Source organism: Mustela nivalis (genome assembly GCF_964662115.1).
Source record: "Mustela nivalis genome assembly, chromosome: 7".
Lineage (NCBI taxonomy): Eukaryota > Metazoa > Chordata > Mammalia > Carnivora > Mustelidae > Mustela > Mustela nivalis.
The window spans coordinates 89,557,095-89,569,962 of NC_139026.1; the positions used below are offsets into that span (position 1 = coordinate 89,557,095).

Consider the following 12,868-nt stretch of genomic DNA (forward strand, 5'->3'; position numbering starts at 1 on the left):
GTAATACTTGTTCATCTGTAAAATATTTAGAAAACATTGAAGTGTTTCAAGGAAAAGTAAAAAAAAAAAAAAAAAAAAAAAAAATCCTGGCAATAACTACTGATAATATTGGGTAATTCCTTTCCAGTCTTTTCCCCATACAGTTATATATTATCAACAAAATTAGAATAATACTGTAAATAGTTTGGTATTTTGCTTGCTCATTTAACATTATCTCACAAACATCTCACCTTATTGGTTTTTATACATTTAATTTTTAATTACTAAATAATGCTCCATCCCATGGATGGGCCATCATTTATTTGTCTTCTATTACTGCCTCCTTAAGGGTCCAGCTTTTTTATGATGATAAACATGCAGCTGTTAACATTTTTCATACATATTGGTCCTCATCTCTATTATTTCTTGGAAGACAGACAAGGAATAATACCAGCCCATAGGTATGGATATTTTAAGGCATTTGATATATAATGTCAAACTGTTTACCAAAAGGTAAACAGCAGAATGGGAGTGCCTCCCGCAGCACCCTCCCCAAGACTGAGCGCTAGCATTAAAAACCTGACTCTGTTCTGCAAAGGGGCACCCCAGGATGTAATCACACAGGTTGCCGCAGGCTGCCGCGCGGGACAGGGAGGCGGGTTGCGAGGACCCCGGCGGGACGTGAGACGTGATGGGGGCTTGAGGCGAAGCAGTGGGGATGGAGGGAACAGAAACACACGCACGCGACCCGTATGGCATTCGATGCGGAGGAGGGGGGTGGGTGCTGATTAACTGTGCGCGGGGCGAGGTGCAGGCCAGGGTGGGGGCCGCGTGTCAGACCCGGGCCTCTCAGCCGAGCGCTCGGCACCCACCCGTGAGGTGGCCGAGGCTCGAGCCCCTCCCACCCCTTTAACAGGGACACTCCCCTTTAAGGCGGGCGCCCGCGCGCACCCGGCCCCGCCCTTCGGGGACGCGCGCGGCGGCCGCGGCGCCGGCTCGGCCGGGAGCGCACGTGCCGGCGCCGGGCGGAGGAGAGGGAGGCGGGAGCGGGGCCGAGGGAGGAGGGGAGGCGCCGGGGGCGCGCGCGCGCGCGCTGGGCGCTGCTGGGCTGCGGCGGCGGCGGCGGCGGCGGCGGCGGCGGCGGTTACTATGGCGGAGTCGGCCAGAGCCTCCTCCTTCTTCCCCCTTGTCGTCCTCCTGCTTGCCGGCAGCGGCGGGTCCGGGCCCCGGGGGATCCAGGGTGAGTCCCGGGCCGGGGGGCGGAGGCCAGGATGGAGAGAGCCGGGCGAGGGCGAGGCCTCGAGCCGCGGCCCCTGGCTACAGCGCGCCCCCTCCCCACGCGCACAATATGGCCGGGTGGGGGGCGCGGAGGAGTCGGGGTGACCCGCGGTCGGCGTCCCCAGACCTCCGAGGTGCGGCTGCCCCGCCGGGACCGAGCTCACGCGGGGCCCCTGGGGACCCGAGCCGTCTTCCAGGCGGAACTGCATTCGGGGAGCTCTCAGGATCGCACTCCCAGCACCCCCTTGTTCCATAGTGGGGAGTGCGGGCTCCCTTCCCTGAGATTCGGAGGTCCGTGCTTCTGCCATTCAGCATGTCCAGGGGCGGGGGTCTTCATACCCTCCCTCCAGATGCTCTTGAGGGGTGCCTTTTCTCCCGCCAAGATTGAGGGGTTCAGGCGATGGGTGTTTGCTTCTCTGAGGTATCCTGATGTTGCGAGCCCTTGCGCACCTCAGGTGACAGGGGAAGGGGTCTCTAACCTTTCCTTCAGGACCTGCATTTGGGGTGTCTCTTTCCTTCCCTCTGCTTCCTCCCTAATGTTCTGGGAAAGGGAGTCACATTTCCCCTTCGCGCAGCCCCTTTGAGTTCAATGGGGCAGAACCCCCCACATACACATGCCCTGTGGAAGCTATTTGGAGGAAGCAGACCCACAGGCCCCTAAACGTTTTTGGAGCTTGGCTTTGGAATCTCTCTAACCCTAGGAAACCTGGTTCCAGAACGGTTAATCTGCATCTAGGTGTATTTGCTTTCCACCTCGCTTCCCCCACCCCACCCCAGGGGGCCCATTCAGTTAATCACTTTGTGGATGCCTTTCAGGTGAAATCCTAGAACCTCCCTCCAACCCCCAAGATTATTTAAAGATCCCACCACTGGACCCACTTCCCGGCCCTTGGTCAGTACTTATTTACCTTCCCACAAGATCCCTTTTTCCAGCCCTGCCCCCCACGCACTCCCCCACCCTCACACACCCCTTACCTTCCAGCCCCCACAGCCTTCTGCTCCCTGACACCACCCCCACCCTTCTCACTATAGAGGTGGGTACCTCTCTGTGGGACACTCGACTGGGTGTGTTGTTTATGAGGTTTTGGGGGCTAAGAAGAGCACCTGAAACCCTAAAATATTTAATTTAATAGGCTCCTCTGAAATGTGTCTTGGCATTGGGGGAGAAGATGAAGGTTATATTTGGCAGTTATATTGAAGTGATTATTGACCCACAGATGGATCTGGGAGAGACGATCAGGATTGTATTCGCTCCCGATGTACAAAGCCTGGGCTTTGACTTCTCAGCAGCCCCTAACCTTCCAGCTATGGGAGATCAAGTGTGTGTTCTGTGGCTCTCCTCTCCACTAAAAATAATGATTCTCAGGTGGGTTCAGGCTTCTTTAATAAACCAGACAAACAAGAAAAGACATCATCCTACTTTGGAGTCTCAAAAACAAGTTCATTATCTCCAGCTTTGATATTTGTTCCCAGTGGTGTAGCCTGTGCAGTGGGGTCTTTGTTCACTGGCTAATGCTTCTGTTAAGCACCTCGTGTGTGTTCCTGGGTCTTGCTGCTCTGTGCATGGGTAATATGCCGGTGGGTCTGAAAAACATGGTGAAGGTCTACGAACAGGGACTGACAGTTGGGGTAAGATCATGCTTTTCGTGAATAATGTCTGCTGGGCCTTATTATGGGCCATGTTTTTGGAATGTGTAACATAATGTTATTTCTCTAGTAGGATAGTAAATAAGGAGACTCAGCCATCAGGTCTGTCATTTTCTATGTGTCTGAATAAATCTTTACATTCTTTCCTTAGGATTTTTTATACTGTCCCAATATAGTTAGGTTTTTTAACAGCTATTTCCCTGTTGATTGGGTGTAGTGTCTGGGGTTTTTCTTGTGGTGAGCCTAGTTAAGAATGTTTAATTGGTAATCCAGCTGGTTCTGAATAGGGCAGAGTTCATTTTTTGTAACCTTCCTAAAATGGATGTTTGTTAGGGTGAGGATGGGTGGGCATAATAGGGAGTTAGTTTCTTTTTTTGGTAAATTGGAAATTAGGTTGTGTGTCCAGCAAACATTCTCGAAGGCCTTTAAACTTCTTGGCCAGACGCTACAGTTTTTTCCGGGACACATGTAGTTGCCAATAGTACATGCTACAGAGACCACTGTTGCAAAAGGCTTAAAGTCAAACGTCAGTTCTGGGAAAATAGAGGCTGTGGGATTAACAAGAAGTTGATTGCTTTCCTCCCCTGAGCTTCCTCTCTGTACTCCCCTAGGTGAGCTGAAGGAATGAATGAGCCAGGCAGCTCTAATAGCTGGTACTTGGACATGACATGAGGGCAGCAAGGGATAGGTGTTCCTATTAGTGCATTAGCTGCAGCTTAGTAAAAGGCCAGTGACAAGAAGAATGAGTGCCATGTTAGAGGCAGCATCCATTTGATAAATAGAACTGGTTTTAAGGTCTCACTTTGGGATTTTCACATCAGTATTTAAAAATGTAAAGTTGCATTAGTTAGTAGTGGGAGAACATGGCATAAATTTCTTAAGACAAAAGGAACGAGGGAGACGTTTGAGGTTCTGAAAGGAACATTGTGGATTTCTGTGAACAGACTTAAAAATATAATTTTAGGCCAAGTCTTATAATTTTGTTGAGTGGACATGGATTTGAAGTACAGTAAAAGTGAACTCTTGTAGAGAGAAAGAGAATCTCTGGTTGATTTTGTTAAAAGAGTTCCCGGAACAGATGTGATTAAAATGGCTACTCTGGTTAAAGGTTGGAGCCAGATGGAAGGAGGAAGCCAGATCTCAGCCCCAGAACTTTGCTCCCTTAACAGGTTGTCCTTGAACAAGTCACTTGCTTAACCTTTCTGTGACTGCCTCAGTTTTCCCTCTGTACAGTAAGGAAATAGCCTGTGTAGTTCTTACTGGGACATTTGTGAGACTAACTTACTGATAGCCAGTTGGCTGGGAGGTATTTTTAGACACAGTTTCTGACTTCAGGGAACAAGCAATGTTGGGTTACTTTTTATCTTATGGAGTGGAATAACATACTCTTGGGATTGATAGAAGCACCACAGGCCACAGTGTGGTTAATTTCTTCTGATTTGTGCATTTTTTTGTAGACCGTTTCAGATTTCCTCAAGTTAATTTCTGTCTTTTGACAGGCTCTTACATCGTAGACCGGGCAGCGTACCTGTGCTAATCAAAGACAGTCTGGAGGGAGTGACCTGCTTTAGGTTTTATTGGTTTGGCAACGTTTTAATTCTTACGCAACTCTGAGTATGTTTATGGCACTATGTAAATGTTACATAAGAACATGGAGGCTGAGAGGTGGCTGGAATGGTGCCTGTGAACACAGGAAGGTTAGACTGAGGACTTCATCCGAAAGGACCTTGGGAATCTGCAATCAGCACAGGAAGAAACTGCACTTCATTTTCCTCTAAAAACCTTTTTAGATGATTGTGTCTTTCAGGTGGACTGCCGTGTTATAAATAGGTTTATTCTCCACCGGTGAGCTAATTGTAACCTTGCTACCAAAATATGAATCAGTAAGCGAGGAGCCGAGGAGCCGTGTTGCTGCTTTCGGCATGTCCTGTCGAAGTTGCTTGTTGCATTTTGGAACAGGAGTTGAATTGCGTTGCAGTCTGCTCTCATAATAACTCAGGAGTAAAGGGTGTTGAGTTGGAATGGAATTCTCAGTTCATGGTGCTTTAGATCTTCTTTATTTTTGAAGGTTAAATTATAATACCAAAGTGGCTCTTTTGTTTTAATTTCGAAATCCTTATTGTTTACTGTTCAATTTTTGCTCGGGGCAGCGGTGAACATTAATTCTGGAATCCCGCCTCTTTGTCTTGAATTCTTGTGTTATTTGTCTGTTACAGTAGGAGTTGATGTAAGAGGGTCTTATCTCATTTTCCTCTCTGTGTTTATGAAAAGGAAATCCTAGAGTACTCTTTCTCATCCATCCCTCTGACGCTGGAAGTGCTGCTGGCATCCGTAGCCCATCAGTTCTGCCTGGACTAGGAATGCTGAAGCCTTTGAAGGAATGGGCTCCTCAGACCCGCAATCTGATCTGCATTTCTCCCCCTCGGTAGATGCCGCCTCTCGTGACCAGGTTGAGATACCTACCTACGTGCTCCAGGTGCTCCAGGCTTTTGCTCTCAGTGTCTCTTGCACACGTGGCTTAACCTGAGCTTGGGCTCCGGAGGTACCATCTCTGCTCCAGCCTAGTCTCTCCCTGCCGGCTTCTCCATCAAGGATAAATGTAACACCAAGCAAAAATACTATTTCAGAGTGTATCTCTCTTTCCCTTCCTCAGTAGAGCTGCCAGCATTTGGTTGAGCCGTGGAGTTTGCGTCCCAGACCATCTTACCTGCTGTCTGGTTTTGGAGACAGTGCCACCTCAGGCAGCTCTGGGGATCTTTTCAGTTTCTTTCTTCTCTCTCCACTTCATCCTAAGCCTGCATTTGTCTTACTAAATATTTTGATTTTAACATAATGAAAGTAACTGCCCTTCCCTTTAAAGTGTCAGTCACTCCTGATATTTGTAGAATTGCATGTAGGAGATTTCTCTATTCATTAGGTTCGGTATGTGCCTGGAATGATTCTTGGCTTGGGGAAATAACCCTGAGAGAATGAGATGGGCAAAAAATCCCTAAGTCCCTAACTGTCATGGAACTTAGAGTAGCAGTGGCTCAGACTGAAGATAAATAAGTAAACACAATTCTCAGTCTTAAGTGCTCTGGAGAAAATAAAACAGAATGATGTGCTACAGTGTGCTGAGAGCTAAAATTTCACATCTCTCTCAACTTTATTGTTTCATCTGTAAAATGAGGCTAATATAGTCAGGTGTCATTATTCATGGTACTTATGGTCTATAAAGTTGCCTAGAACACTGGATTAGCAAATACTGAACCACTGCTCCTAGGGGAAAGATGGTGTTAGGTTCCTGTGAGCCAGTGGTCACCACCTTTTCATTGACAGATCAGTACCTAACCCTGCCATGTGTGTGTTTCTGGTTAAAGACACCTTATTTAATATATATTGTTTGCTTAATTAACTTTGAACTTAAGGCCAACAGCACTATAGTGCAAGCCTGAATGACACTTACCTGATAACATGTATTTTACTCTGCCAGGCACATCACTGTCTCTTTGAGCTTGGGAATATTGGAGAGCATTTTAGCACTATTCTTAGGGGCCATTTTATTTTTTTTTTTTGAAGATTTTATTTACTTGACAGAGAGAGACAGTAAGAGCGAGCGCAGTGGGAGTGGGAGAGGGGGAAGCAGGCCTCCTGCTGAGCAGGGAGCTGGATGTAGGGCTTGATCCCAGGACCATGACCAGAGCTGAAGGCAGACGCTCAATGCCTGAGCTACCCAGGTGCCCTTCAGGGGCCATTTTGAACAGCAAAATTTCCACCCACCAACAGGAAAGTGTAAAAAAAGTGAGAAGCATGGCACAGAGTATACTATGAAAAGAACATATACTTACAGTATGAAAGCTGAAACAAGAAGGCAGAGCATTGTCCTTTTGTTCACATCAGCTGGGGACATGTGCATTGGGGACTAACATTTTTTACCACTCTGCACATGTCTGTGAATGACTATGAAAGCACTGAGAGTATTGATTTTGGGGTTACAGATAAACTTTAATGAAAATGGAATCTGTGAAAAATGAGGATCACCTGTATTTTGTTAAAGCCATACAAATCATTGTGGCAGGGATAAAATTATATGGAATTCCAAGGATTCCTGAATCGTTTCACTGAACCAGAATTTGAATATAGAGAGAGGTCCCATTTCTAGCCTGTAAATATAGTTACCTGAAGTAAATATATATATAGGTATGTATATATAGTGGTGTTAGTGATCTAAGTAGATATATAGTGATCTAAAGATTCCTTTAACACATATTTATTGAGCACCTACTATGTGCCAGGTACTGTCATAGGTGCTAGAGATACAACAGTAGGCAAAAGGACATCAAATGTCTTCCTTCGTGAAGCTTACTTTCTGACAGGTTAAATAGGCAATAAATAAAATATAAGGTGATTCTTTCTACCACCATCCACCCTCTGCTCCCTCCCCCCAAGAGTTCCTCCTGCCTTTGGATTATACCACCTTCCAATTATTAAACACCAATCTAGGCATGCCTTGGAGGGATTTTGCAGATGTGATGAAGGTCCCAAATCAATTGGTCTTCAGCTAAGGGGATAGACCTAAGTAGGTATCTCTTTGAAAGCAGTTTTCACAGCTGATTGCAGAAGAGGAAGTCAGAAATGCTCCAGCTGGTTTGGAAGAAGTAAATATCCATGTGTGACCTGCCCACGGGGGCTATGTGGCTAGAACTGCGGGCCAGCTCTGAGAACTGAGAGTGGTCCCTGGCTGTCAGCAAGGAGGCAAAAGAGGACCTCAGGCTTCCATCCACAAGGTAGTGGAGTTTAACAACCAGCGAGCTTGAAAGAGGTCCGAGCCTTGGAGGAGAAGGCAGCCCTGGCCAGCACCAGTCACACTGGGCCTGGACTTCTGACCTATAGAAACTGAGATAGTAAATAAGTGGTGTTTTTTAAAGTGTGTGTGTGTGTGTGTGTGTGTGTGTGTGTTGGCTCAGATGGATATGTGAGGAGAAGGAAAGCAAGAAGGGAACAAACTACCCAAGAGTGTGTCTGTGTGTGTGTGTGTGTGTGTGTGTGTTGGCTCAGATGGATATGTGAGGAGAAGGAAAGCAAGAAGGGAACAAACTACCCAAGAATGTGTCTGTGTGTGTGTGTGTGTGTGTGTGTGTGTGTGTGTGTGTGGCTCAGATGGATATGTGAGGAGAAGGAAAGCAAGAAGGGAACTAACTACCCAAGATAGGCTCAGGGAGACTTAAGACCTGGTACCCAGCCATGCTGTTGATGGATCTTGCATATGAAAAGTCCTTTGACTACATGTGGCCTTCACCTACTGCCAGTTCCCTTTTCCTAGATAGTTGTGAGTGAGTGGAGGAGAGAGATTTTGGGTACTTTGGAGATAAGTTTTTTTAGGTGGTTACAGTGTTTGAGCTAGGGAATTTGAACTGAAGTGTATCTTTTTTTTATTAAGTAGTTGTGGTGAACCTGCCTTACCCTAGATCTTCATGTGTTGTCTTGGTGTACATTTGTATATTACATTTTATAATTGTGGTCCATAAGATTGAATTGTGTTCATTTCTAACATCCAGGAGCAAGCTGAATGGTGAGAGAGATACTGAGGAAAGAATCTGTCCCTGCCCTTAAGAAGTTTACACACGGGACGCCTGGGTGGCTCAGTGGGTTAAAGCCTCTGCCTTTGGCTCAGGTCATGATCTCAGGGTCCTGGGATCCAGCCTCGCATTGGGCTCTCTGCTCAGCAAGGAGTCGGCTCCCTGCGCCCCCCCCAACCCCGCCTGCTTCTCTGCCTGCTTATGATCTCTCTCTCTTTCAAATAAATAAATAATCTTTAAAAAAAAAAAAAAGGAAATTTACACACAAATGGACTTTTCTTCTTTTTGTTGAAACAACCACAAGACTAGGAAGAGTTTAGACCCTTCTCATGCAGTGGATGACAATAGTAATAAAGGCATCTAAACACTTACTAAATACTCAGGTATGATGCCAAGGACAGTTATTCTGTGCATCTGCTTTGAGCAGTCTTATCCCCATTTTACAGATGAAGTACTGGGGCATGGTGAGGTTCAGTGGTGGGCTAGACGTCTGTCAGACTCCCAAAGCATGTGCTGTAAATCCTGTACCATATCCTGTGAGGACTGTGAAAGTAATTTTCTAACCAGCCTCTGTTTCTAGTCTCCCACTTGTCATCCATTGTGTTGCTGGATTTAATGTTGGAGGGTATGCCCTGCGTCTCATGATTCCAGTGCTTTCATGTGGCCTCCAGGATCAACCCCAGACCCCTTAGCCTGGCATCATGTTGCGTCTGGTCTGGTCTCGTCTCTCTTACTATCCTTGTCTCTGGCTGGGACCTTGCATCTGATCATTCACCATGGCCCTAATATGCCTTGTGTTTTGCTTGGCCTCAGCCTTGTCTTCTTAGCCAAAGTGACCATCCTCTGTGTGGGACCGTCTTTGTCTTCTTGCCTTCCCGTGGTCCATGGTTCCATCCTCTCTGCTCTTCTCTTTGGTCCATCTGCTCCTCCCACTCTCCCAGCCTCTGCCCCCTAAAAGTGGATGCTCAGAACTGGCTTATTCTTTCTATGGCTTTGTCCTGTCACAGAGCCTTGCACATTTTAAGTACTTAATAAGTTGTTTAATTGAATTCATTCAGTTCTTTTTCATCCTCCCAGCAATATCCCCGGTAAGTAGTTCCAGTTCTGTCCTGCTGTACTTTTAGTCTCTCCTCTATATGGAGTTTTTAATCCTTGTCACTCAAAACGCTACAAACATTTGTGAGTTACTTGGAACATGATCAGCTCTCTTCCTACCTCACCGCTTTCATCTTTGTTTTATTCTACCACCTACCCATTTTATTCCAGCCAAATGCACTTGATCTCAGCCTCATTAGTTTTATTCTCAGCCCTGGCTGATTTTTTTTCTCCTTCATTGTCCCAGTTGCCTGAAACCATTCCTATTCCTCTTCTCACTCAAAACTGTGACGTACACTGTCTCTTCTCCACTCATCCTTAGGATGGTAAATAGGTCAGGAAGCAAATATAAAATACCACTCATAAACATCCTCCCCTGTCCTAATGAGCCACAAATATGTCTTTTTTAATACAACAAAGAGAAAAAGCAGAATGATTTTACATGTTCGTTATAAACTGTAAGTAAAGGAGAAATACCAAGTTACTCCTAGATAGTCTGAATATGACTGCTCAGTCCATACACTTAGGTCCTGGGAACACTGGGCACCCTCTGTAGTAAGGCACCACTCATTCCAGTTTTACCTTGACATTCTCCTGGGCAGCAGGTGGGCCCTTGCTAAGATATTCAGGTATTTACAGTCAGCCATAAATTAAGTTGCAATGACAGGTCTCCTTAGCATAAACATCAAACGTCTCTTTTGAGTGAGAACAAAGCTTTCATTCTCTAGACCTGAGGCTTAAGGGTGAACTTGTTTAAACAGCTCTCTGGGGTTGGGTTTGTCTCCAAGTAGAATGTCAGAAAGGCAGTTGGTAGAATAGATAGTGTGGAGCTGGCTTTTCAAACACCTTTCTCTTATGCAAACCCCATTCCGAGACCTTTTCCCAGATTGGAATTAAATACCAAGCTTATCAAGTGTCTTATTGTTAAGTCTCTGGGTTTTTTTCCTCCTCATACAAACAGCTTCCTTTATTAAGTCACTTACATGTTTTTCATAAGTGTGTTTTACCAGTACATTCTTTGGTTTTTTAGGTACCACCCAACTACACATGTAAAACTTGACTTTATTTTGGCTTTTGGATACTTGAGAGGTTTGGTTTGGTTTGGTTTTAATGTGTTTTTAAAATATTAAAGAAAATAAAATCTAATTTTGATGATTGTGAAGGGTGAAAATGTAACTTGGGGTCTTTTTTCTTTTTAACCAACCAGTAGCATCTGATTGCTTTACTTCAACATTACGTGATGTTTCTACTTAGGTTAGAGGTTTGGCTCCTGGCACATTGTCAGTTTCCAGTTACTGTCCCCCCTCACCCCTATCAGGGGAACCAAACATAACCTCTGTTTTGTAACAGTTTTGTGGCAGACACCTACCATTTTTTTTTTTTAAGATTTTATGTATGTATTTATTTAACAGAGATCACGGGTAGGCAGAGAGGCAGGCGGGTGGGCGGGGGGGAAGCAGGATCCCTGCTGACCAGAGAGCCCGATGTGGGGCTCGATCCCAGGACCCTGGGATCATGACCGGAGCTGAAGGCAGAGGCTTTTAACCCACTGAGCCATCCAGGTGCCCTGACACATCCCATTTTTTAACCTGATTCAGGATTTTCCTAAACATTTTGGTAGCTGTCTAGATCAGTAGTTACCTTTTTTCTTTGTCTTTTTAAAGCAGTGCAACTCTTTAAAGAATACAAAAGTAGAGGGGCGCCTAGGTGGCTTAGTCAGTTGAGCATCTGCTTTCAGCTTGGGTCATGATCCCAGAGTCCAGGGATCGAGCCCCACTTCGGGCTTAGCAGGGAGCCTGCTTCTCCTTCTCCTCCCTGCTAGTGATCTCTCTCTCAAATAAATAAATTAAAATCTTAAAAAAAAATAAACAATAGAAATATATGTATAGCAGATAAAAGCCACTCTGGCAGAGCCCCCTTCCCTCTCCAGTTACTAGGCTGAGATGTATTAAACCCAGTGCTATCTACCAGGCACTGTGCTAGACACCAGTGAGAAAATGGCAAAGCAGCACAGGGCAGTGGCTCCCCCCTTATAGAGCTTAAAGATTCCTGGACATCTTGGAGAGCACGGGGATTCAGGAAGAATACAGTCTAAAGAACGCTAGACCTCCAGGGTTCCCCCCCCCATTTATGTATGTATGTATGTAATCTCTGCACCCAACCTGGGGCTCAGATTTATGACCCCGAGATCAAGAGTCATGTGCTAGACCAACTGAGCCAGGCATCCGGAGGGTTTTTTTTTCCCCCTATGCATGTGTGAGGTGTTTAGATGTTTTTGTTTCATAATTGGTATTATATTATACATACTGTTTTTGAAAGATGTGGTATTTTTAATATTGTGGTAAAACACAGATAACAGAAAATTTACCATTTTAGCCATTTTAAAATGGACAGTTCAGTGGTGTTAAATACCTTCATAATGTTATCACCACTGTCTGGTTCTAGAACTTTTTCTTTACCCCAGAAGAAACCTGGTGACCTGTTAAGCAGTAACTTCCCATCCTCCCTCCCACTCTACTACCCAGCTCCTGACAACCACTAATGTGTTTTCTGGATATTTAATATAAATGGAATCATACAGTATGTGGCTGCTTTCACTTACACAGTGTTTTTAGGGGCACCTGGGTGGCTCAGTCATTAAGTGTCTACCTTTGGCTCAGCTCATGATTCCAGGGTCCTGGGACCCAGCTCCTCATCAGGCTCCCTGCTTGGCGGGAAGTCAGCTTCTCCCTCTCCCACTTGCCCTGCTTGTGTTCCCTTCTCACTGTGTCTCTGCCAAATAAGTAAAATCTTTAAAAAAAAAAAAAAAAAAGTCATGTTTTCAAAGTTCATTCATATTGTAGTGTGTATCAATAGTTTATTCATTTTTATGGCCAAATAATACTTCATTGTATGAATATACCACATTTTGTTTTTCCGTTCATTATTTGGTAGACATTTGGTTTGTTTCTACCTTTTGACTATATAAATAGTACTATTATGAACATTCATGTACAAGTTTTTGTTTGAACACTTGTTTTCAGTCTTTTGAATGTATACCTAAAGTGGAATTGTTGGGTAATACAGTAATTCAACATTCAGTTTATGGGGGATCCATCAACTATGTTTTGCAGCAGCGAAACATTTTATGATTAGTGGTATACTGGCAATGTATGAGGGTTCCTGTTTTCCAAGTCTTCACTAATGCTGGGTATTTTTCTTTTTCTTAAGAACTTCCTAGTGGGTGTGAGTGGTGTCTCATTGTGGTTTTGATTTGACTCTGCATTTAAAATTCATTTGCATTTGAGATAATGTTGGGCATTTTTTCATGT

General features: G+C 45.1%; 1 protein-coding gene across 2 annotated transcripts in view; it reads left to right on the top strand.

Moving 5' to 3' along the window:
• Positions 1–1,040: 1,040 nt before the first annotated feature.
• ACVR1B (activin A receptor type 1B) overlaps positions 1,041–12,868 on the top strand; it is a 36,222-nt gene continuing 24,394 nt past the window's right edge. The window contains exons 1-2 of one of the 2 annotated variants that reach the window (XM_082741399.1): positions 1,063–1,219; positions 2,475–2,623. Coding sequence is in view for 1 of the 2 variants with exons in the window: in XM_082741398.1 (XP_082597524.1) it covers positions 1,129–1,219 (91 nt within the window). In the remaining variant the exon portion in view is untranslated. Of the gene's footprint in view, positions 1,220–2,474; positions 2,624–12,868 lie in introns of both variants that reach the window. The other variant, XM_082741398.1, reaches the window with a different exon arrangement.